Source organism: Phoenix dactylifera, chromosome 13 (assembly GCF_009389715.1).
Source record: "Phoenix dactylifera cultivar Barhee BC4 chromosome 13, palm_55x_up_171113_PBpolish2nd_filt_p, whole genome shotgun sequence".
NCBI classification, from domain to species: domain Eukaryota; kingdom Viridiplantae; phylum Streptophyta; class Magnoliopsida; order Arecales; family Arecaceae; genus Phoenix; species Phoenix dactylifera.
Window position 1 is genome coordinate 1,911,167 of NC_052404.1, and position 22,598 is coordinate 1,933,764.

The 22,598-nt window shown below is 40.3% G+C and overlaps 2 protein-coding genes across 3 annotated transcripts; both read right to left on the bottom strand.

The window, feature by feature from the left end:
* LOC103707286 (protein SRC2-like) lies at window positions 1-1,226 on the bottom strand. Its single transcript, XM_008791713.4, has one exon. The coding sequence runs from the start codon at window positions 1,045-1,047 to the stop codon at window positions 178-180; it is 870 nt and encodes a 289-aa protein (XP_008789935.1). The 5' UTR covers window positions 1,048-1,226; the 3' UTR covers window positions 1-177.
* A 5,620-nt stretch (window positions 1,227-6,846) lies between these two features.
* LOC103707287 (acyl-CoA-binding domain-containing protein 6) lies at window positions 6,847-20,918 on the bottom strand. 2 transcript variants are annotated; one of them, XM_008791714.4, is made up of 18 exons: window positions 20,579-20,918; window positions 20,166-20,236; window positions 17,583-17,646; window positions 17,436-17,507; window positions 14,862-15,053; window positions 14,693-14,770; window positions 14,228-14,338; window positions 14,033-14,099; window positions 13,857-13,918; window positions 13,166-13,305; window positions 12,452-12,578; window positions 12,251-12,365; window positions 10,727-10,815; window positions 9,087-9,170; window positions 8,847-9,008; window positions 8,399-8,554; window positions 7,904-7,963; window positions 6,847-7,274 (listed from the first exon to the last, which is right to left on the bottom strand). In XM_008791714.4, exons 1-18 carry the CDS (start codon window positions 20,714-20,716, stop codon window positions 7,092-7,094), a joined length of 1,971 nt encoding a protein of 656 aa, XP_008789936.1. In that variant the 5' UTR covers window positions 20,717-20,918; the 3' UTR covers window positions 6,847-7,091. The 2 variants fall into 2 exon arrangements, with proteins under 2 accessions (XP_008789936.1, XP_038988699.1); XM_039132771.1 differs by having other exon boundaries at window positions 20,113-20,236; window positions 20,579-20,913.
* Window positions 20,919-22,598: the final 1,680 nt, after the last annotated feature.

Here is a 22,598-nt window from a genome sequence, read left to right on the forward strand (position 1 = left end):
TAAACGAAAAATAAAACATTTTTATTACATAATTCTTGAGCGCTATTACAGCAAGAGATCCGATCTCTATGTACAACGCTAAAAGGTCCAGCTTCTGCGCGATCTAAACACACTCATTAATACCTAATAACCAAACTTAGGGACCAAAGAAAGCGAGAAATTTTCCTTAATCAAGGCCTAAAAATCGAATCCGCCGCCAGAATCGAAGCCGGCGTCGTAGCCGGAATCGTAGGCGGACGAATCCGAGATCATATCCCCGATCAGAAGGCCCCCGAGGGCCCCACCGAGCAACCCCGCCCCCAGCCCCATCCCTAACTTATTCTTCTTTGGCGGCTGCACCACCGGCTGCGCCGCACCGTACCCGTACCCCGCCGGTGGGTACCCGTACCCCGCCTGGTACGGCGGCGGCTGGTAACCCGGGTATCCGGCCGGGGGCGGGTATGGCTGCGCCCCGTAAGGTGGGTACGCGGCGGAGCTGGTGCCGGCGGCGGGATACGCCATCACGGGTTCGTCGGCCTTCGGTGCCTTCCCCGGCGGTGGGTAGGCGGAGGCGGGGGGATACGCGGTCACGGGCTGATTGGACCTGGGGACCCCCGCCGGATGCGGGTAGGCCACCGGCGGAGCCGGTGCGGTGGCGGCGATCTTCTCGCGGACCTTGTAGGAGAGGTTGAGGACGCCTTTCGGCTTGCCGGAGGTGCACTTGCGGACCTGGTAGCTGACGAACTTGGGCCCGTTGCCAGCGGCGGCGTCGAGGAGCTCCGACAGGGGGATGCGAACCTCGCCGACGTCGCGGTCGCCGAGGGCGCGCTCGGCGCGGAGGAGGATATGGAGGACCTGGCGCTCATAGTTGTCGGCAGGGACGTTGAAGCGGACGGTCGAGTTCCAGGCGGGGTTCCTGCCCCCCTCCCGATCGGGAGGCGTCCGCTGGCGCGACCGGGGGTCGCCGGAGAGCGACACCACCGCGTAGACCTCCATCTTGGAGAACAAATTGACCTGCTTGAGGTCCTTGGCCGAGATCAGGTTGACCTCCAGCGTCCTGTACGCCATGATTGAAGACGAGAGCGCTCAAAGAATTCGAGATCGAAGCGGATCAAAGGCTAGGGTTTCAGAGGATTAGAAATCGAAGGCGGTAATCGAGTGGAACTATGGGGGATTTGGGGGAAGCGGTATATATACGCGAAATATCGCCGTCACGGTTGCTTCGGCTCCTTTTCCGATTCCGAAACGCGGTTCTATTGACGAGTTGGGCCGGGATTCGGAAGTTCGCCGTAGACATCTAGAAAATTCCACGTAGGCACTAAAATATATAAGCGGTTGGCTCGCAAGACGGATGACAATGATTGCCGACGTACTGCACCCAGGCTCGGAGCATTGGTGGGGCCCGTTCCAGTTGCTGATGGGTGCGATTCAGGGTGTCGACGTATTTGGGTTCGACTATTATTCAGGAAGCCTCGTTGACCGGAGCACGAGTATCCAAGAAGGGTGCCGCGTGGCGCCCGCATCACGTCATGGCACCGAACTTTGGGGTGGGCGCGGAAGGAACGCGAGGTAGCGTGGGATCAAGGCTTAGTCGCGAAGGAATCGTGACCGTTGGGTGAGCAAACTCCGGGTGAGGTTGTATGAAGAATCACCGTTAAAAGGATAGGGGGACGGGGATGACCCTGGAACCATTCTTTTTGATATTCTTTGGTGCTCGAGTTTATGAGGAAAGGATAAGGAAAATACCGGGAGTGTTCTTTTTCAAGGGAAAAAAAAGGACATGTCATCCATATATCTTTAATATTAGTCATTTTTAAAATTATAAAAAATGGAAAAGACTTCGTTGATATTAAGTGCTAATATCTCCATGTAAAGCTTATATTAAAAATTGATATAAGCTTAGTAAGACGAGACAAAAGCCTTATTCCAAGTTTATATTAGAACTTAGAATTAATTAATAGTCCTAATTGTAGCTATAAAGTTCAATTAGTCACTTTTTATATAAAGGCTTTTCTAAGAATATATATTTTTTTTCTTTTGGTGAAATAAGTTGGAGAATTCCTATAGGTTGAGTTCGTAAAAACAAGGCAACGTACATGTCTGCTTGTATCAGAGGTTTAATGCTTAGAGGTTTATCAGAGAAGGAGAAGAAATCTTCATTAGATCCTACTACAGCAAGCCCGTTTGAATTGTATTATATCCACAAATGGAGGATGTCTCAAATCCGTAGGAATGGTGCTCCAAGAGTTATTGATCCAGCTGATTACTATAGACGAATCATCTTCTAACCATATTCTCGAACAGCTTAGTCTTCACATCCCTCACCATGCATGCCGATCTAAGCTCTGCTTTTGGCATTGTAAAAGCATTAAAAACTCTCGTTCCGAGTGCCCAAGAAATAATAATTTTGGTTGATGAAGGTGAGCTCATGGAGCTGTCGATATCCCAGTGCCCCGGTCTCATAGGTTCATTTACCTATTTTTTTGCATCTAAAATATTAGCAGTGAGCCTTTGAATTAAATTGGATATTTGCTTTTGGATTGCTCTGCTTACCTTTGAATAAGCAATTCATTCCTCTTCAGCCAGAGAACCCAACCAACATGACTCATCATTGTTCTTAGATCTTCTTTTGTAGTTTGATCCATTAAGACATCTACCATTTCCTGAACATTGTCCGAGAGAGAGATTGATGGAAAAGTACTTCACAGCGAAATCTCTGCTAATTTGCATTGAGATAAAATATGTTAAATATCTTCAAGGGGACGGGTTATATCTTTTGCGCCCAAAAAAGGATTCACCTTTCTTCATGCAAATCCATCGTTGGATCCCACAATAAACCTTTGTGATCTTTGACACAGACGTACTAAGTTTGGGGTGCTGTGCAAGGAGCAATCATTATTTCGCACGAAAGAAGATCAAAGATCCAACCTGAACCCCTTCAATGGCTTGAGGACAAAGGCTGCAACAGCTAATTTGGATTGGTAGAGGGCCCCTCCCCACCAATTGATCCTTTCAAGGAAGCCTTCGCCAGATAATTTTCCACTAAAAAGCTCACACTCGTAGGGTAGCAACTAACTTCAACACCCTGGTAAAGTTGCTGGTAGGAGGCGGCGGCTGCAGCTGTCCCTTGTTTTCAAAGAGGAGAAGCGAATGCATCTCCAATACTTGATTAAAGAATCAGACTGGTATTTTGCAATCACCAGTAGATTCTCCGACATTTTAGATTTTGGAAATGAAATACCAGTGCCGAAGAAACTGGGAAATGTGTTCTGCTGCCTGGAGCGAGAGCGGCCCGTCACTATTCACCGATGTGGAGGGAGATGTGTGCTAAAGCCATATTGGTCCTTCCGGAGATCAGATAGGCTATTGGCGATGGCCGGTCTATTGATGTGCTGGAGGATTGCTGGATGACCTTACAGCCAATTAGCCGCCTGCCGACCATGGGGGACTCGGTGCGATTAAATGGCTGCAGGGTTAGCGATCTGATGGACTCTGATGAGGGACGCTGGAGGGAGGAGTTGATTCGGAAGGTGTTTGGGGAGCAGCTGGTTGAGATAGTCCTAGCTCTCCCGGTTCCTGCCCGGGGAGAGTCCGACATGGGTGCCGTCGGGACGGTCTCAGGTGCGTGCGAGGGATCTTTAGCTCTGTTCAGTAGGGAGCCGACCCGGCAGATCGAGGGAGGTTGGATTTGGAGGATGCAGATTCACCCGCGGGTGGCACTTTTCATTTGGAAGGTGGCCTGGGGCGACCTACCTTCTAGGAGTGTGCTAGGCCGACGAAGTGTGCAGATTTCTCAATGTTGTGAGGTGTGCACGGACTGCGAGGAGACTATTGGCCATGTTCTTTTGCAGTGCCTCAGGGCCAAGGAGATATGGAGGACATCACCGGCCCCTCTTCCCCATTCGGTGGAGTCGCCACAGGACATATTACATCGGCTGAGAGTTTCTTTGCGGAGTCCTAAGTTTGCTAGGGCAGGGATACTTAGAGCATACCTGGCTTACCATATTTGGTTAGACAGGAATGCGGGCTTGTTTGAGGGCAGGAGGTCGACTCCGAGAATGGTGGTGGATAGAGTTGTGCTTCAGGCCAGGGAGGTTATTTCATATGATGCTATGTTCTCTCCTGGGATGGTCAGGAACATCTGGGGTACTCTCTCTGCTGCTACAGCACCCAGGTTCGCTCTTGTTTCTCGGCCTCTCGGGTGCCCCCACCCTTGGCCATCTCAAGATAAACTTTGACGGTAGCATGTTGATGGATGGGATATCCGAAGGTGTGGGATTTGTGATCAGAGACCACTTTGGCAGGCTGGTTGCAGCCGGAGGACGCCGTACGACAGGACTTACTGCAGTTGGGGCAGAGCTGCGAGCAGCTTGGGAGGGTATATCCTACGCGAGGCGGGTTCTTCGTGCCGAGCGGGTGTACTTCGAGGGGGACTCATTGGTGGTGATTGATTGGATCCTAGGTACGGATATGGTCATCCTCTTATCGTGAAACTCGCAGGTTGGCTATAGAGTTGGATGAGTTTCAGACGGCACATGTGTTCCGGGAGGCGAACCGGGCAGCAGATTGGATCACCTCCTTTGTTGCGCGACATTCTGGAGAAATCCTTTGGACATCTACTGTAGATTTACCGTCCTCATTGTACTTTTTACTTTCTTATGACTTGGCAGTATGTACTCACATTAGAGCTATATGAATTGCCGTATTTTACCAAAAAAAAAGTAATGGGGAAAATAAGCCCAAGCTTCCGGGTCTGAAGCGAACATTCGGATTTCAGCATTGAAGGCCGCAGAAAAAAAGCAGGAAAGTAGAAAAAATTAGGGAAAAAAAGTTTAAGAAAGGAAAAAGAAAAAGATAAATTTGGACAACTTCTTGCTTTCTCTTCTATAAACACCTCAATCTTGTCTCCCAATTGCGGAGTCTCTCTTCTCGTCAATACCCCCGCTCTTTCCTCTACCGCGTCCCGTCTCCTTTTGAGGTGGATTCCTTCTCTCTCTATCTTTTGATTCGATAAATAATTAGGAGTTTTTGGTGTTGTGGGGTATCGGAGTTTGATCTCTAATGGAGGAGCCCGGGTGGCTGAAGCGAGCGGTCGTTGATGCTCTGGCCGGAACGACGTCCGGCGGGATCTCCTGATAGTGACATCCCCATTGCATGTGATCAAGATTAGGTTTCAGGTTTGTCTTAGGTTCCCAATCTTAAAAAAATGTGGTGAATATTAGTCATCCTCACCTCGGACTGATGTGTTACGAGCAATGCCAAGAGTGACCAGTAATTATGGTCACGATAATTGTCGATTCAACTTGGCCATAAATACATAATCAGCGCTATTAACATTGCAAGCATATTATGGGAAGCTGCGTATGAGGCCATCTGTTATCATATGAGTATTGCGCCTTCTGATAGTTAAGATAATGAATTCTTGCCCCATCCTATATAGAGATGGCTGAGAGACTCTTAAGTAGACACTCTAGAGCAATCTTCATTTCTATTTTTTTTATTATTGCTCTATATTTTTACTAACTTAAGCATCTAAAGTCTTACGTCCTAGAACTTTCGGATAAGTAGACTTTCTTTCAGATTGTACTCACCTTCTAAAATGACGATATTTGTCCTTCTTCGCCTTGAAGCTATTCTTCAGCTTTTGGCCGACTCGCTTTTTGCCTCAGTATCGGCCGATCTCGATAGACCGACTTCAACTTGGATGCCATTTTTTTTTGATCGGTCATGATTTGTTATTCTTTTGATGCGTTTTGTTTTTAGTGCAGTTTCAAAAATAAAATCTTGTAATAATGTAGGTTTCCGCATGTTGGAAAAGGACAAACTTCGTGTGCTAGGAAATTTATTAGTCAACGGAGAGGTACGAGTTAAAAGGCATCAACTTTAAAGGATACTCACCGTTTAAAATAGAATAAAAAAACGACTCCGATTGGCATAGGATCAGTTTGCTTTAGCTATCAATTTCAGCACATGGAAAGAGAGAATAGAATCTTTTTTCCAAAAAGTGGAGATCGGCTGATACTATTATCATCTTGTGAATTATTCTTTTCAAGAACTCGGCCACCCTTGGGAATCCCAAGAATACTTCAGCTTTTTCTTTTGTTTAGATTTTGGCTTATCTTTTGTTTCATTTGCATCTGTCTTAATCTGTTAATTTGTAACCCTCTTTTTCTGCCTTTTTTGTAACTATTCTCGTTAATAAAATTGGGTGGCAGCCTCCCTTTCCCTCAAAAAAAAAAAAAGAAAAAAAAAAGAGAAAGAAAGAAAGAAAAAGAAAATTAACATGATCAATCAACCCATATGAGGTTAGGAAAAGAATTGGAAAACAGGCATCATAATGAGGATTTTTTTGTTGAGAAAAATGTCGAGGAAATAAGACTGCAGATTTTATTTTGGGTAAAAACATGCATTTGGATAGGGAAATACTGTAGGCAACCTTGACATCCAGCTCTATGATCATAACGCACCTGCATAATTATCAAGAGGTTCAGAACCTGTTGCTTGAGCTTCAGGCCTGGTTCAGGCTGAAAATTAGGAACTGTTAAGACCCTCCTTGGTCTAAATGATTATGATCAAGAGACTGCGGTTCTGTAAAACAAATATTACTCATAGTGCAGATGCAATCAAGAAATCTATATACATCCATCGCAAAGTATCCTTCTATGATCCACACCTATTATATTTATTAGATCGATTGCAGCCTGTACATAATGAATCTGGATTTAAGGATTTAGTTCACATGAATATGGATAAATGATGGGTTTAATTGTGTTTGGCACAATATCATCAAAGTGCAACAGTTTTCATATTTTTCAGCAGTGTTCCAGCAACTAGATCAGATGTTTCCCAATCAAAAAAGACTTATTCGCACGGTACTTTGAGCAACTTTATACAAGGAAATACATACATTATGATACAACTGTTGGATGATAACGAAAGATCAATGCTTAAGAAGTTGCGTATATGACATAAGAATTAAAAAATAACAAATAAATGAAAACAAGCAAGAATAACATCTGTTACTTCCATCACTTGAATGAAAATGCTGAAAATATACATTCAATGAACAATAATGCTACCAGCATGGACCGAGAAAAGGGCCTCCAAGCTCATCAGGAATCAGACTTGTCAGGGGGAGTTCCAGCAAGCCAACCCCACACACCACGAGAACCCTGCCGCCTTTCGGCATTCAATGCTGCTTGCTCAGCAGCAGCCTTCTGCCGTTGAAGCAGCTCAAGCTCCTTTTGTAGAGTATCCATGGTCTGTAGCTTCTGTCTTAGTTCTGCAACATCAACCTATACAAAGGAAAGTACTTAACTGTCTAGATCCGGTACGTATGCTCCCTAGTGGAACCGATTATTTTTGAACAGTGTATAAAATTAAATTAGTATAAAACTAGCCCTTATGAACAAGACTGTATCACTTACATCCCTGGTCTCCTTAAGGTTTAGGAACCAAAGCAGATAAGGTTAAGAAAATTAGGTACTGACAGGTAGGACTAACTTGAGAAGGCTTAAACCAAAGCAATGTTGAAATGCGACCATACCCGATAAACTATATTTTAAACTGATAACAGCATTGCCTTGTGAAAAAAGTTCTTTAAGCAAGCTTCCTTAAGCCCATAAAGACGAAAAGGTTTTAAATTGTTGTCCTCAAATTAGATTGTGTAGTAATATTTCAAAAAAAAAATGGTTATTTTGATAATAGCAACTTCTGTAATGAATCAGAGAGCAAAATGAATGGAGGAATGAATGAGTGAGTGAATGAATGAATGTTATTGGGCACTCCAAACCATAAACTGTCAACTAGTAAGGCAACTATTCTGACGAGTTGAGATATAGGCAGGAATATGCTCCGACATCAACGAGCAAATAACAGTTAATTGAAAATCCAGCACTGTAAAAGGTGTATAAGGAGAGCATACCTCAAGTTTGAAGCATCTTGACTGTTCAGCAGCAAGCTGACCACGGACAGATTGAAGCTCCTAAAAAGTTTGTAGCAAAGACAAGTTCAAACACCAGATGTACAAAAGACACAATTTCATCATCATTTGTGACATATCTTTTTCTTGTTAGAAGTTCAATATATTCTGAAGCATAGGGTCAACAGCAATTCAATATAAACTTCTTTGTTGGTTATGATCAAGGAAATAATTCCACTGATGGAATACTCCTCATGCAATATGTAGAAGTTTATGCAACAGCAGAAAATTCTAATGTAAGCAAGAATCAGTTTTGCAGCTCCATTAAAAATTTAATGGCATCTCCAATCTAATTAAGTGACCAATGAAATTAAAATGACACATGAACTTATGTCAAAAGCATTATAAGTAAGAGCAGAATCAAGAGGGGAAATAGAATCATGGTCAAAGAAACCATCCTCTTTTTCTTGAAGGTGACAAAAGACTAATGAAGCTAACCTTTGTAAGGTTTGCATTTCGTGACTCTGCATCAGCTAGCTCTTGCTTAAGATGGACCATCTCGAATTGTTCCCTGGTAATTGTTGCTCTCAATTCTTCATTCCCCACTTTAAGGGCTGATACAAGTTTCTCACTTGTTTCCACATTTCTGACATTCTAAGAATTGCAACAAATGTGACAGGTCAAAAAGGTTGGTCATCTTAATGGTTCAAATAAGTTGAAATGTCTACATATCCAATAGGAAATTCACAGTCTCATATAAGAGCTGTGAAAATCCTTTTCATGTTTATGCATCTATGCAACTAACTTCTACGTATGCATAGACATAATTATGTTTTCATTATACAAGTATGAATATGCATAGAGTGGGAAAGAGTTCTAATAGTTTTATATAGATTCTGCTAAAATTTCTGGAACTACAATTGTGGAATGCATTTTCCCAAATTACCGCAGGCAGTGGATCAACATTGTCCATCATGATTTCCCTCACTTTCCCCTCTTGAGCTGTTTCAATCTCAGGTTCCACAGCCCTACTTGTGGTTATACTATCGGGTCCGTCCACTATCCTGGTCTGTGCATTTGATTTGCAGCTCTGTTTGAGAACATAGACCTGACCACCAAAAAAAAAGACTCAGGAAAAGAAAATCATAAAAAATATCTACAGAGAGAAATATTTTTAATCACCAACCTCATTGCTATAATGCCCATTGTATCCTCCAAAAGAAATAATAACATCTTCTCCGGTGAAGGATGCGAAAACCAAACTCAGGCCCTGCCACAGAAACAAATTTGAAACATTGGTTCGACATCAGAAACAACTGGTTGCTAGCCAAAAGTGCTGGTGCAAAGTAATTTAAGGTGGATTTTATGAACATTGAGACTATATTATATCTCACAAGAACAATGGATCCATTTTCTATAGAATAAAACAATAACATTTCTCAAGTGACAAGGCAATTCAGAAATCCTATGTAGGGATTATGCTGATCAAAAACTAAATGTAACAAGAGACGAGAAAAGAAAAAAAAGGCAAGCTCCTGCAATGAGCTTTGTTTTCATTGGATGTACTATTATTTATTTGACACACACAATCTTACAAAGTGCTTGTTCGTAGGAACTATTCATTCCAATGCTACAACATTATATAAGTAAAAATTACACAAAACATATTCTATTTGTGATTTAAGTCTTAACCTATAATCATATATACTTCCCTAAGCACCATCCAGAAACTTGAATGACGTGAAGTAAAGAGAATAGTTGTTGTACACATCAATTTGACTTCACTGATTTGAAAGACGTTAGGAATGAAAATTTCCCAGTAGTAAGATGCCCACACCATGATCGTGCTATCGCATTGATTTCCTATAAGCCTTCAATTTCAGCACTGTAGTGGTATGGTCTAAATACTTGGCAGTTGCCATAAGATAACAAGTATTGGGACCAACGGACTTAACATTACAATCTCAAGGTACGCGGAACCAACCGAACCGACGTACCGGTGGGGACCGATACCAGTTCGATACCGGTTGGAACTGGTACCAAACCAGCCAATCGCAAAAAAAAAAAAAAAAAAACGCAGGGCCGCGTGGGCTCGCGCTAGAGTGCGGTGCCACGTGGGCTCGCTGCCCTATGCAGGGAACTGCATACGAGCACGGGGAACCACGCGCGGGTGCGGTTCCCTGCACATGGATTCGCGCAGGCACGCTGCCCTGCGCGCGGACGCTCCTTTTTTATTTTTTATTTTTCCTTCTCTTCTTCCTCCTTCCCGAACTCTCTTCCTCTCCTTTCTTCCTCTCTCTCCTCTCTTCTCCTCTCTTTCCCCCTTCTCCCGCGAGCAAAGATGGGGCTAGAACCGCGAGCAAGACGAGTGATCCTCATTGGCCCGAGGCCCGGTGCGACAAGTAGGCTTCTTCTCTTCTTTCTCTTTTTCTTCCTCTTCTTCTTCTTCTTCCTCTTCTTTCTTCCTCTTCTTTTCTCTTCCTCCTCTTCTTCTTCCCCTGTGCCGGTACCGGGCTTGTACCGGTTCGCACCGGTACGGGCAAGGAGCCATTCGCTTTAGGGTCGGAACCAAATTATATGACTATACCGTATTGGTGCTGACCGGTACCGGTATGGTACAGCCTAAACCGGTCGGTTCCGACCGGTTTAACAGACTCTGCATTACATAAATGAAGGAGTTTGCTTGTGGAAAAATTGAATAAATGCACAAAAGGCCTAATCGTATAAACATTTAAGCACAAAGCCTATTTCCTTTCAGCAATTCTTGGTTTTATTACAATTTAAGAACCCTGAGAACTGGGAAAAGATAAATGAAATGAAACTCACCTCACTAGCAAGGGGTACACGTCCTTGGACGGTAGTGACAACCGACCATGTAAATGTGGACATGTTAAGAAGAAGAGTTTCAGAGACCCCTGCAAAGAAGCAGGTTATAGAATCAACACAAAACACAAAAGGCCAAAAGAACCAGCATTGTAGCAAAAATCTAAGCACATGAGCAGTATACATTTTTTCTCTTTGTATTGAAAATGTATCAGCCATTACTCTTTCCTTGCATTTATTCTTTGTTTATATATGGTGATCTATTGAATGATATAACTTGAAGCAAGTGTCAAATATCATAACAGAGGAACATTTCTTGTAGCCATACTTCTCATTCAACTTGAGAACATAAAGTGGTTAAGAAAAAAAGACATACAATTAGAGGACATCCCAACATGGAGAGCAGTTTTGATTTTATCTGATTGATCAAGAAAGAGAAACGGGAAACCTAATTAAATGGACTGAAATTCAGAAAACATAATAAACTGGAACTAACTTAGGTTGTAGCCAAAAAGCTGAACCCTATACCATATATCCTATAAGGCTAGTTGACTTTTGGAAGTTGATGAATGGTCAGAATGTGATGAATGTAGCAGTATCATTTTTGATAAGTATAATTATGACTTTGAACATCCCATAATTGAGGTTCTCTGGATCCACTCAATGTGAGCAATTCTCTCTAATTTTTGCATGGTAAGCAATTGGAGCAGACATTTCAGAATTATTTAAATGAATTTAAATTGTTTACAAAACCTTTGAGTATCCAATATCAGAATAAGAAAATCCTTTTCTAGTTTCTTCTCCTCTGAAGATAAACAATCCAAGAAGCAAACTCATCAAGTTCCATTAGGAACCTTCTTGTATAGAAATTGCTGATTTATTTTTTAACATGCAATTCTAAAAGAGAAGTAAATTGGAAGCAAATGTCTTATATTTTTAGTGACAACATATACCTTTTTCTCCTTGATCCATGAAAAAAAAAAATCTAACATTTGACATGCATTGCTGAATCACAAACTCCATTATCTAGATTTGCTCTTTCTGGCTTGTACATTCCTTTATAGAATCAAAACTAGTTCTGGTGAAAGATCAGGTGCCAAACCAAAAATCATTAAGAAACCACTTGCACTTTGTAGAATCAATATAGCTCTGGTGAGTTGGTCATAAAAGACATTCAGATCACTCATAGTACTAACAAATTATAATCATCTCAATGCCAGAAATTCAATAAACTGGACAGGGATGGAATTTTTAATGTGCGGACAATTTCGTCCTCAAAAGTCCTCAGCAAATGTGATGCCATTTTCTATAATATCTTGCTTCATTAATGGAAAAAAGGTCACTGTTGATTCACAGGACACTAAGAAGTAAAAAGCTTGGAAGAACACTTAGAGTGTGAATTCTTGAATAGAGAGATCACACCGCACAGACATTATTAATAGTAGCATATGGTTCCAATGCATGAAAAGTGCACGTAAAATAAATAAATAAATAAATAACTGGTATGGGCAGAAATTTCAAATTTACCACTCTTATTATTGCCACCACCAACAATAAACCAGTTTTCTCCTACTGTTACGCCTGCATGGCCAGCTCGTGAAGCTGGAGTCACACCATGTTGTTTCGGTCTGGACCATTCCATCTGCAGTACAGCCAAATTTTTTTTATTGAGATATTTAAATCCTTGACTACTAAAAAAGCATATAAAAATAAAAGCAACCAACTTACACTCTTCAAATCAAGGACATGCAGATCATTAAAGCACATAGCATGTGAGGCCCCACCAAAAATTAGAAGATATCGCTCCGCATGGCATGCAGCAGCATGATCTGACCTCGGAGAAGGAGGCGTGCCGCTGAAAAAAATAGCAAAGATAGGATTGAAAGAAGGCACTTGTTTAAGATATACTTTAGGCTGATGTTTTCTTCAATTGTAAATATGTAATGATCATGATACCATAAATATTCCAAATGTACCAACACAATAAGATCAGCCTAAGAGGAACTCAAACTCAAAGTTAGCAGCCTACAAGTATATCAAAAGAAGGATTGTAAATACAAAGCAGTTATACCACCATCAAAAATATTCCATTTCTGAAGAAAGATTAAATAAGTATTTCAAACATAAAGTAAGAAAATTCTTTAGGAGAAGTACTTTGTTATTTCAAACTCAATGAAGATTCAAGGATGCTCCATTAAGAAGTACTTAGGTTTGTGTTGAAAGTGGTAAAAAAAGAAGGGGAAAGCCTAAGATAACATGGACGAAGGTTGTGAGAAAGGAGATGGAGAAACTTGGAATAACATCAGAGATGACCTTAAATAGAAATACTTGGCGCATGAGGATCCATAAAACTGATGCCAAATAGTTGGAAAAGGCTAGATGCTTATGGTTATGTATTATTTCACTAAAAAAGAGAGAAAGAAACTGTTTTCTGTCACTTACATATAATCAACTTCATTCCAGGTCATGGTTTCCAAGTCAAGAATGTGCAAATCATTCAAGAGAGATCTCTTTGCATTTTCACCACCAAACATGACTAATCTTGTTCCAACAAGGGTCGCTGATTGACCTCCACGCGAGACCTACAAGAGAAATCAAATTTAAAATAAAGAATCCAATGGTGATTTTGTTTATTATTTTCTGGAATTTGAAAGAAGCATAAGAATAAAAATAAAAGCAACTGAATCTGGAATTTTTCCCTTAAATTTTAAAATAATGTCACATCACATTCATTCCCCATACAGTGTTTGTTTTCATCTTAAGCATTATTTTATGATGATGTAGCATTGCTCTATGCTACAAACACTTGTAGAGTTAGTGGAAGGAATAAGCTCTTTTGGTAATTATACAGAAGGCATCTTACTCAAGGAAACTACCAATAGAAGATCATAAAATTTAGAGCATAATCATGACTTTTCAGTAATTACTAGAATTTATTGCACTAGATTCCTTTAACATTAGCAGAAAAAATGTCATTAGATGTACTCCATCTTGACGTGTGAAGGATACCTGTACTTTAACTTACAGAGGATTGAGCTAGAAAGAACATCTTAGGAAATTAAAATAATCGACGTCATAAGGAAAAAGCTAGCAGTCCACAAGTTTCCTGAAACATAAGCAAGAAGAAACATACTGGTGCCTTCCCTTGAGTCTCTATGTTTGACCACATGCAAGTCTGCGGATCAAATTCCTTCACTATCATAAAAAAAACAAAATAAATATAAATGGCACAAGCCATTGATACTAGGAACTATGGTGACAAAGAAACAAAATGGTGCCAGAAAAGATTGTAAATAGAATTGCACAAACCTGTAACAGTTGCAGAAGGATTTTTTGTGTGCCCTGCGACAGACAGAATTCTGCTTCTCCATGTAATCTGCAAGGAGCGAAAAACAAAAACAGATAGTAACCATGGTCCATGGATGTGATACTTTACAGACTGATCATCTCAAATAAATTCCAGCAAGTCTAGGTATTGTAAAGGAGAATTCATTTTCTGATTACCAGCGAGTGGCCAGAACAGGGAGCAACTGGCATTGAGACTGTTGATTCCCCAGAATCAGAGGTGGATTTAGCCACCACCTTAGACCATGTCAAAGTTTTCAAGTCCAGAACCTTTGCCCAAAAAGAAAAAGAATGTAACTACATCACTTAGATGAGATTAATTTAATTATTCTATCAAGAACAAAGTTAGAATCAAAAAGAAAATTTTATACAGCTAGTACCAATAAGATTTCCATTTCTCTAGAGTTGTTGTCTCCCAGAAAATGGCATAAGATATTTTTAGACAAAAATTGCAAACCCACACAACAGAAAGCTAAATCATAATTTTTTTTTCTGACAAAAAATCATAGTTCATTTTTAAGTTACAAAGAGTGTAAGTTCATCACTGGCAACTAATCCATAAGTATCGCTATTTTTATCCAAAATGAGTACCATGAGAGAATGATTATCATTAGCCATGCACACCTGAAGGTCATTAAGATAACGGCCATTGTAGTTCCCACCAAAGATGTACATCTTTTCTTGCAATAAAGCTGATCCATGCTGTGATAATTTGAAAAATCAGCTGAATGCTGGAATGAAGCTTACAACATAAGGACAATATTGATCATCAAAGGACAGGATTGCTGCGCACCTGATATCGAGGCTTTGGACGTTGTCCTGATAATGGAGGTGCAACCCATTGATCATACATAGTAACCGAACCAAGGCCCTCCATTGTAATATCTTTATCTTGAGTCTCTGACATATCTCCAATTTCGGTGGAAATAGTATTAGGCTTTGGAGAGGAATTTCCATTGGGAGTGGTCAAGCATAGTTTTGGCTTCTGCAGCAAAACAGAGAAATTATATATGCATGAATAAAACACTATATTTAAAGTAAGAACACTGGATCTTTGTTATTGGTATTTGTCTGGAAAAAAGAAATATAGAATGATGTTATATACATAAGTTCCATAAGTTAGATAAAGAGCATGTTTAAAACTTTGAAAAATAGAACAGTGGAACTTCTAAATCACATGTGGGTAGGAGTTTCTGCATACACTACCCACAAGAATAAATATTTAGGAAAAATACATTCCACACAAATATCATCCTATATAAAAATCAAATCATAATGATATCAATGCATTGATAAACCAGCATACATATGAAAATGTTAGATTTTGTAGGAAGGTAAATTGAATTGACATAATCCAAGGGATTTGCGTTTGATAATATACGCACAGATACTATAAATGCAACTCAATTTTCAGGTCTGAAGCTCACATTCAAAGTGTCGTCACAGTGCAAGCTGTGTAGATAATTCATATCCTTAATTGGAGGAGAAAATATCTTTTAAGTCCTTGATAATATCAAACTAGATTTGTTTTTTCATGTTTAAAATTTTTGCAAAAAATGAGGGGAAATGCTAGATTGGTGTTAGCAACTTTAATGCTGCATTTCACCAAAGTTGGCAAACTTTCTGGCAGGAACTTAGAAGGATTTAATACTTTGGAAGGAGATTAAAGATTATGGAATTGGTAGTTTGTTTGGGCAAAAGAATGGATCTCTAGCTAAATAATAGGGTCATGATATCAAGTTAGAATGAAGACACTTCAGCGAAAAAATATTGACTATAAGGGCAAGGAGATTAGATAAAGGCAGCAAAGGATTCATGGTTGATGGCGCGACAAGAATTATAGCAGCATAAACATCGAAGTACATGTAAGTATCATAATAGGTGGTAAAAATCTCCAATATGGTCATGTTCAATATTTTAAAAGATTGTAGATCAAGACAGGCAACAACCTAGTGCCTAGATGCTAGATGGGAGCCTCGGCAAGCATCCAGAGATCAAGGTCGTCAAAAGAATGTGAATGTTTTATAAAAAATAAGAAGAAATGTTAAGGAATAGTTACAGTCCAATAAATAAGACATATCAGATAAGGTGTGGTAGGCCAATGGGAAGTATCAATTTTGCAAGATCCAATACTAGTTTATAAATTGATCTTATTCTACATAAACAAACATGAGGAAAAAATGTTAAGAACGACGAATGACTTAGCTAGTAGGAGAATGGATTCCCCGTGGATCAACTTTCTCAAGTATTTGAGGGGGTGGGGGGGAGATCCTGGCTAAAAATTATGGAAAGTCAGCATGAGATTAAGGTTTTGAAGGAGAGAGAACTTAGCAACATGATGGCTTTCCTTTATTGCTTTTCAACTGCTTTTTTTTTCCTAGTTAATGGGAGGTTATAATTCTGATTGAATTACATCATAAGAACACTAGTGGTGTTAAATCCTGTTTCTGACTCCAGTTTCAAAGAAATCATGGCTACAAAATGTACGAATGCTAAATTCCAGCTGACCTTTCGAGCAGACTTTCTAAACTAAGTTATAGCGTCTACCCCACAATGTCAAGACTATCTAACCTTTTTCCTCATTTTCCCTCTTCACCACCATCATTCCTTCTTCCTATAACTCATCTCCCTAACAGAACTCAGTCCTTCTCTTTCAACCTTACTTTTCTCTCGAACATTATAAAATATGAAAATGCACTAAACCTTCTTTTGATTGTTTAAGACCATTTCCTTAGTGTGACATCTTATCATATGCCCAATGACCAGAGTTGTAGCTTAGTTCAGGCATTTGTTTGAAACAGTATCATCAATGGTGTTGGTAGGAGAGGGTTGAAGGAGGCATATGTATTGTTCTATGTCCTAGATGCTGTCAACATTTGGGACTTTTCTTTTTGTCTCAGAAGCTTCTCTACATGCAGTTTGGACTTCGATATGTACATCTTCCCTTCTAAGGTGTTCCTTCTTGTCAGTTCGCCACATGGCACCCTTACTGCAGATCAAAAATTGGACTTTTTATCCTAACTTTTGATTATCCAAATTCTGTCTGAACTTTTGGCAATTTTTCCATAGTTTTCCAAATTTTGAATCTTTCCCCAAGATAAAATCCTAAAACCCTGAAATTTTGACCATGCACATAGCCAACTCTATCATGATCGGAAAGGATTGGATGATCATGATGTACAGCGTACATGTGAATTTTTCACACCAATGAAATCTCCGCTAGAGATGATTACTTCAATTAATGAAAAATTAAAACCAAAAAAATGCAAGGGACCCGATAAATGTAGAGATACTTGATGAAGGATAAGTTCTGAAGGAAAATCAATTCATCAAAAAGCGAAGTCCATCTTAGCCTCAATATACTTACATGCATTTCCATTCCTGTAGTAGGCTCAACTATATATTCAGGTGCCTTTGAATACCACGCAGGATCTTCCTCCTATTGAAAATGCTAAAAGGAGTCAGCTATTGTACATTGAGATCATCTTAAAAACAATCTTAGGCTTGTAAGCACCTCCAAGATTTTCACAAAAAGACGCATTGCTTCTGCGAAAGCCATTTTTCCAAGCCCATGCCAACTGAAAGCATAATAAACAGTAGTCCAGACCATATATCCAGATGACAAACTTTAAACCATAATCCAAAAAGCAGGAAATACTAGAAGTAATGAATTCAGAGTTCTATTAAATATTATAAGATTATTTAAATATGTCTTCTTGTATGACTATTCACTAGGAAGAAGCTTGATACACATTACTCATAGGAAATATTACATCAAGGTTAATAAATATAATTAAGCACAAAAAAGAAAAAAAAAAGATACTACAACAAGGTCTGAGCTATCGAATGTGACGAAACATAAACTCTCTTTCACCCTTTCCAAGAAGTTGTGACACATATCATGATGAGAAAAGCTTATCTGAATGGTATATTAAAGAAGTTGAGAAATGTCTGCTATTTTATGTTAATCTTTTTTTTCTTAAACAGAATATTGGGTTTGTCTTGTTTTTTTGCTTTGTTTTGTTTTCAAATGAGCTGTTGTAATTTTCTGGTCGTGGATTCACAATTTCATCTTTGGACTTTCTTATTCTATGATGTTGTTGAACAAATTATATGTTGGTGAAGTTGTTTACTACTTGTTCAAAGTGAATTTTTTTGAGTAAATCATTTTCTGTAAATTAAGTTTTTCATTTCTGGTAACCTGAGAACAAGGACTGCTAAGCAAGTGAAGCATCTATGGCTGCTAGCTCTCAAATTAGGATGTCTGACTAGTTAACAAGCTGAAGTTTATATATGGAAAGTCTTACATAATTTTTGAAACTACTTATAAAAATCTAACTCTGTATTCTATTTATCAAGGCTAACATAATTTAAAAGGAGAAGAATGTATTCTGACTATGAAATTGAGATGAGATTATGGAAATTAGCTGAAATTGAATGTATCAAAAGCCTTGAGGGGCCTAAGGCTCTCATCAAATCTCTTAAACAAGTTGTTCATAAACAGCTCAAATTCTGCTTGAAATTAAATGAAGAGTCAAGCTAAAACCGATCTTGGTATGGGTTGGTTCTTGTTGGTTAAAATTTTGGCAACAACAAGAATGGGTCAGTTCTGGATGGTCCACTAACCCAACCATGTGCATCACTAATCCTGAGTCTCTAATGCATTAAAATCTGCATCTCTATTGTTCAAATCTGCCGATTTCTCTTGCTGTAATTTAAGTGGACCATCTTTAGAAACAATAAAATTTTAGAATCCCTTCCTTAGGAGTCTTATCTATTTCTCATGCCTAAAGACAGATTTTTAAACCCTTTTATTTCCCTCAATCGTCAGCATACACCTTTACTATCTTCTTTTTTGAGACTGGATAGTACGTCCATAAATTGACCCAATCTCTATGATTCTTAGCCCCCTAGATTCATCAATGTGCAAGCAATCTTTCTCCATTTCGCTCTCATCACCAAGCTTTCTATCTAGTTTGCTCTAGCAAATTGAAATTTAATATTTAATTATCATCCAGATGTGAATGTAGATGGTAAGGGACACCTGTGCAACTTGGAGGATGAGATTTTCATTTTGTTCCACATTTTCACCTACGTGGAAGACTCAATCTCTTGTTAATTAGTATACTATCTCAGCAAGAAGATTTGCCTGTGGTCAGGCAACCCCTTTTTGGGGCAAAATGATAATTTTTGGGGTCAATTTTCCCATATGAATGGAGGTGGCAACATTTGAAGAAAGGAAGCCACAAATTTCCGAAGGCTTGAATATAGAAGATGATAAAGATTTAAAAAAGAATACTATGGCACATCCTTTGAATCTGTTGATATTGGATCACAGTCATGCATGGATAAGAATTTGCAATAAGCCTCCTTCTGGTATCACCTATTTGTTTTTCTTCAGTTATTCTCCCTTATTACGGGGGGGTATTAGTATCTATTTTTATTTTCTTAATAATGGGAATTGTTTACCTTCTTTTCATCTAAAGTAGCTTCCCGAAACCATTAATTATATATACTGCAGAAGGGAAGAAGCAGAGAAAATAAGCATTATTCACTCATTGTTGGAGTCTGATTTTAATTAAAATTCTTTTAACAAGGTCCAACTATGATAACTGATAAGTTTCTGAAGCTTATGTAATGCTTTAAGGAACTTCTACGAAATTCATTTCAGTTTCTTATCAACGAGACCTGCCTAACATTAGATGAGATCCCCTATAATTTCTTTAGTTAGCATGTGTACCATCTTCTAGAACAAAAGCAACTCTAGACGTCATGAGTAAACATACATAAAATTGATAGCAGATAAGAATGCCCACCTCATAATACTAGCCCACTGCAAGTCTCAAAAAAAAAAAAAAAAGGTTGTTGTTCGGAAAAAAGAACTGTGGACAGTACAATTAGATCAGAGGGGCCATGAACCTGACCGTAATACTTGCCCATCTTCTTTCAGTAATTCTTGTAAATGTGCAAATATCTGAGATTTCAAAAGGTAAAAAGCAATCTAATTTCCTCTAGGATTTGAAATAAGGAACGAATTATTGTACTTGTATTTCTGTGATCCAAGATACCATTCACCGCGGGCACAAGTAACACCAACCTTGTCCACTTGCTATGCTCCGCAGGATTCCACGCACTGGGTTCCGGAACAGTACAAGGCCCTATAGTTGCCTGCAGTCAAAAAAAAAAAGCAAAATAAACAATAAAAATACCATATCTTCAGCAGCTAAATTGCACTATTTCTGTTCGTCATCACCCCACCATCACAAAGCCAACAATGATCCAAGAAATTCACGATCACACAGCCAATAACCTCCAATCCACATCCAAATCAGCAATACCGACATAATCTTAGCACCCAATCCCAGATCTAAGAACTCGGGCGTTAAGTTCATGGACAGAGTTCTCAATTTGACAAGCAAAGATAGATCAAGAACGGGCAACATTCACAAGAAAGAGCACCAGATCGACAAGAAGTCCTTCAGAAATGGCGGATTAGGGCAGGGATCTTACTTGCTGATAGAGGGCGTAGAGCAAGAGAGCGACATCGTTCTGGAAGCGAGAGATCGCGCGGGCGGAGGAGACGGTAGATCCGCCGAATCCGACGTAGGCGGCGGCGGCGTAGAACCTCTCGGGATAAGCGGGGGCCATCGCCCCTGCCGCGGAGAGAGGAGCGAGCGTTTCCGGCGGCGTTTCTTTACGAGGCCAGGGGGTTCTCCTCCTCTTCTTACCGGCTTCTCTCCTCCTTTTCTTGCACCTTGGTTCCCGGGCGAGTTACGGGAATCCCGTCAGCTCGAGGGTCACACGGATGGCGTTGTACGGAGCCTGGTGCCTCACGTGCGGGGCACAGGCAAACCAGGGCTGGGTTTCTTTAATATTGCTTCGGACGAACGCCTAAGCCGGTTCGGTTTTGGACGGTGGGAGAGAGAGGGCGCGGGTTCGTTATGAGGGACTCGCGCTTGCAAGTGGCTGTGGCTGATTGCTGCCAGCTTTCAGGCACTATTATTTTTGAAACTGAATTGCAAGCGATGGGCACGTAACCGGGTACCGCAGTTCACCTTCATCATTATAGGAGGGGACTCCAATTACCGTGATAGGTTGAATCCAGAGGAGCTCGAGTAGCTTAGAAAAAGACCTGCTACGTGATATTTGGTTGTTGGACGACGACGGAGTGGCTCTTGAGGCCAAGCACGTCTTTAAAGAAGTGAACGGTGATGCAGATTGGATGGCCGTTTATATGACTAACCTCGCAGGTGATACGTTGTGAACTATGCTTAGGATATTCCGTGATATTTTATTTTCTAATTTTATTGGATGTGTCCGAACACATATAATTTGACTAGGGATGCAAATGGGTCGGGTCGGATCCTGGGTGACCCCGATCCGACCCGATTTTTTATTCGGATTCTAATTTTGGACCTAGATCCGACCTAGTTGAAGGTCGGATCGGGTCGGATTGGGTTCGGATCGAGTCCGGATCCAAGTCGGATTGGATTCGGATCCAAATTAGGTCCAATTTTTTTGCGCTTTTGGGAAAGGATTTGGGCAAATCTAATTTGATCATATCTGCCCGTATCGAACATTCTCCTGGCGGGGCGGGGGCCCAGTGGGGGCTACTACGCGGGGGTGAGCTTGTCTCTTCCTCTCCCTACCCCTTTTGCATTAGAAGAAAAAAAAAAAGATTTGGGCAAATCTAATTTGATCATATCATAATTATGAGGTGCTGGGTGACCCATGACTTGAAAGACTTGCAATTGACCTCCAGTCAGAACAGATGACCCCTGACTAAGTCGGTCTACAAGCCAAATTTCATATCACACTATTTTTTGTCCATATGACTGATTGGACGGAACTTGGTGTCTCCCGGCTCCCCTCTCACGAGGACAAAAAAAATCCCAGACCTTCTTCCAAAATCCAATTCCATGGCAGAAAACATGCACATGACCCATATTCAGTTCGGTGTTCCCTCACTCCCTCCCTGCAAAAGTTAAAAAAAAACAGAAACCAAAAAACAGAAGAAAAAAAAAGAAAAAAAAAAAGCCTGCCACCGAGACTCCAGATGTAATAGACCGAGAGAGGTTCCTCACGGACCAATAGTGCCACGACCTACATAAAAAAAAAAAATAAAACTTTTTTTTGCTTTTCCTCCTTTTTTTTTTTTTTTTCCTCTTCAGATCCATTCGGGTCGGGTCGGATCCGTTCAATGAATCCAGATCCGATCCAGAAAATAATTCGGGTCCAATTTTAGAACCCGATCCGGATCCGCGGGTCTTAAAATTCGGATCGGATCGGATCTACGCGGGTCGGGCCTTAAGTTTGACATATCCGCCTTAACAAAAAAAAAAAAAAAAAAAGTCTGGGCAGCCGACCCGACCCATTTGCAACCTTAAGTTTGACATGTCTGCCTCAACAAAAAAAAAAAAAAAAAAAAAAAACGCCTGGGCCAGCCGACCCGACCCATTTGCAGCCTTAAGTTTGACATGTCTGCCTTAACAAAAAAAAAAAAAACGCCTGGGCCAAACTCGAGGTGTCG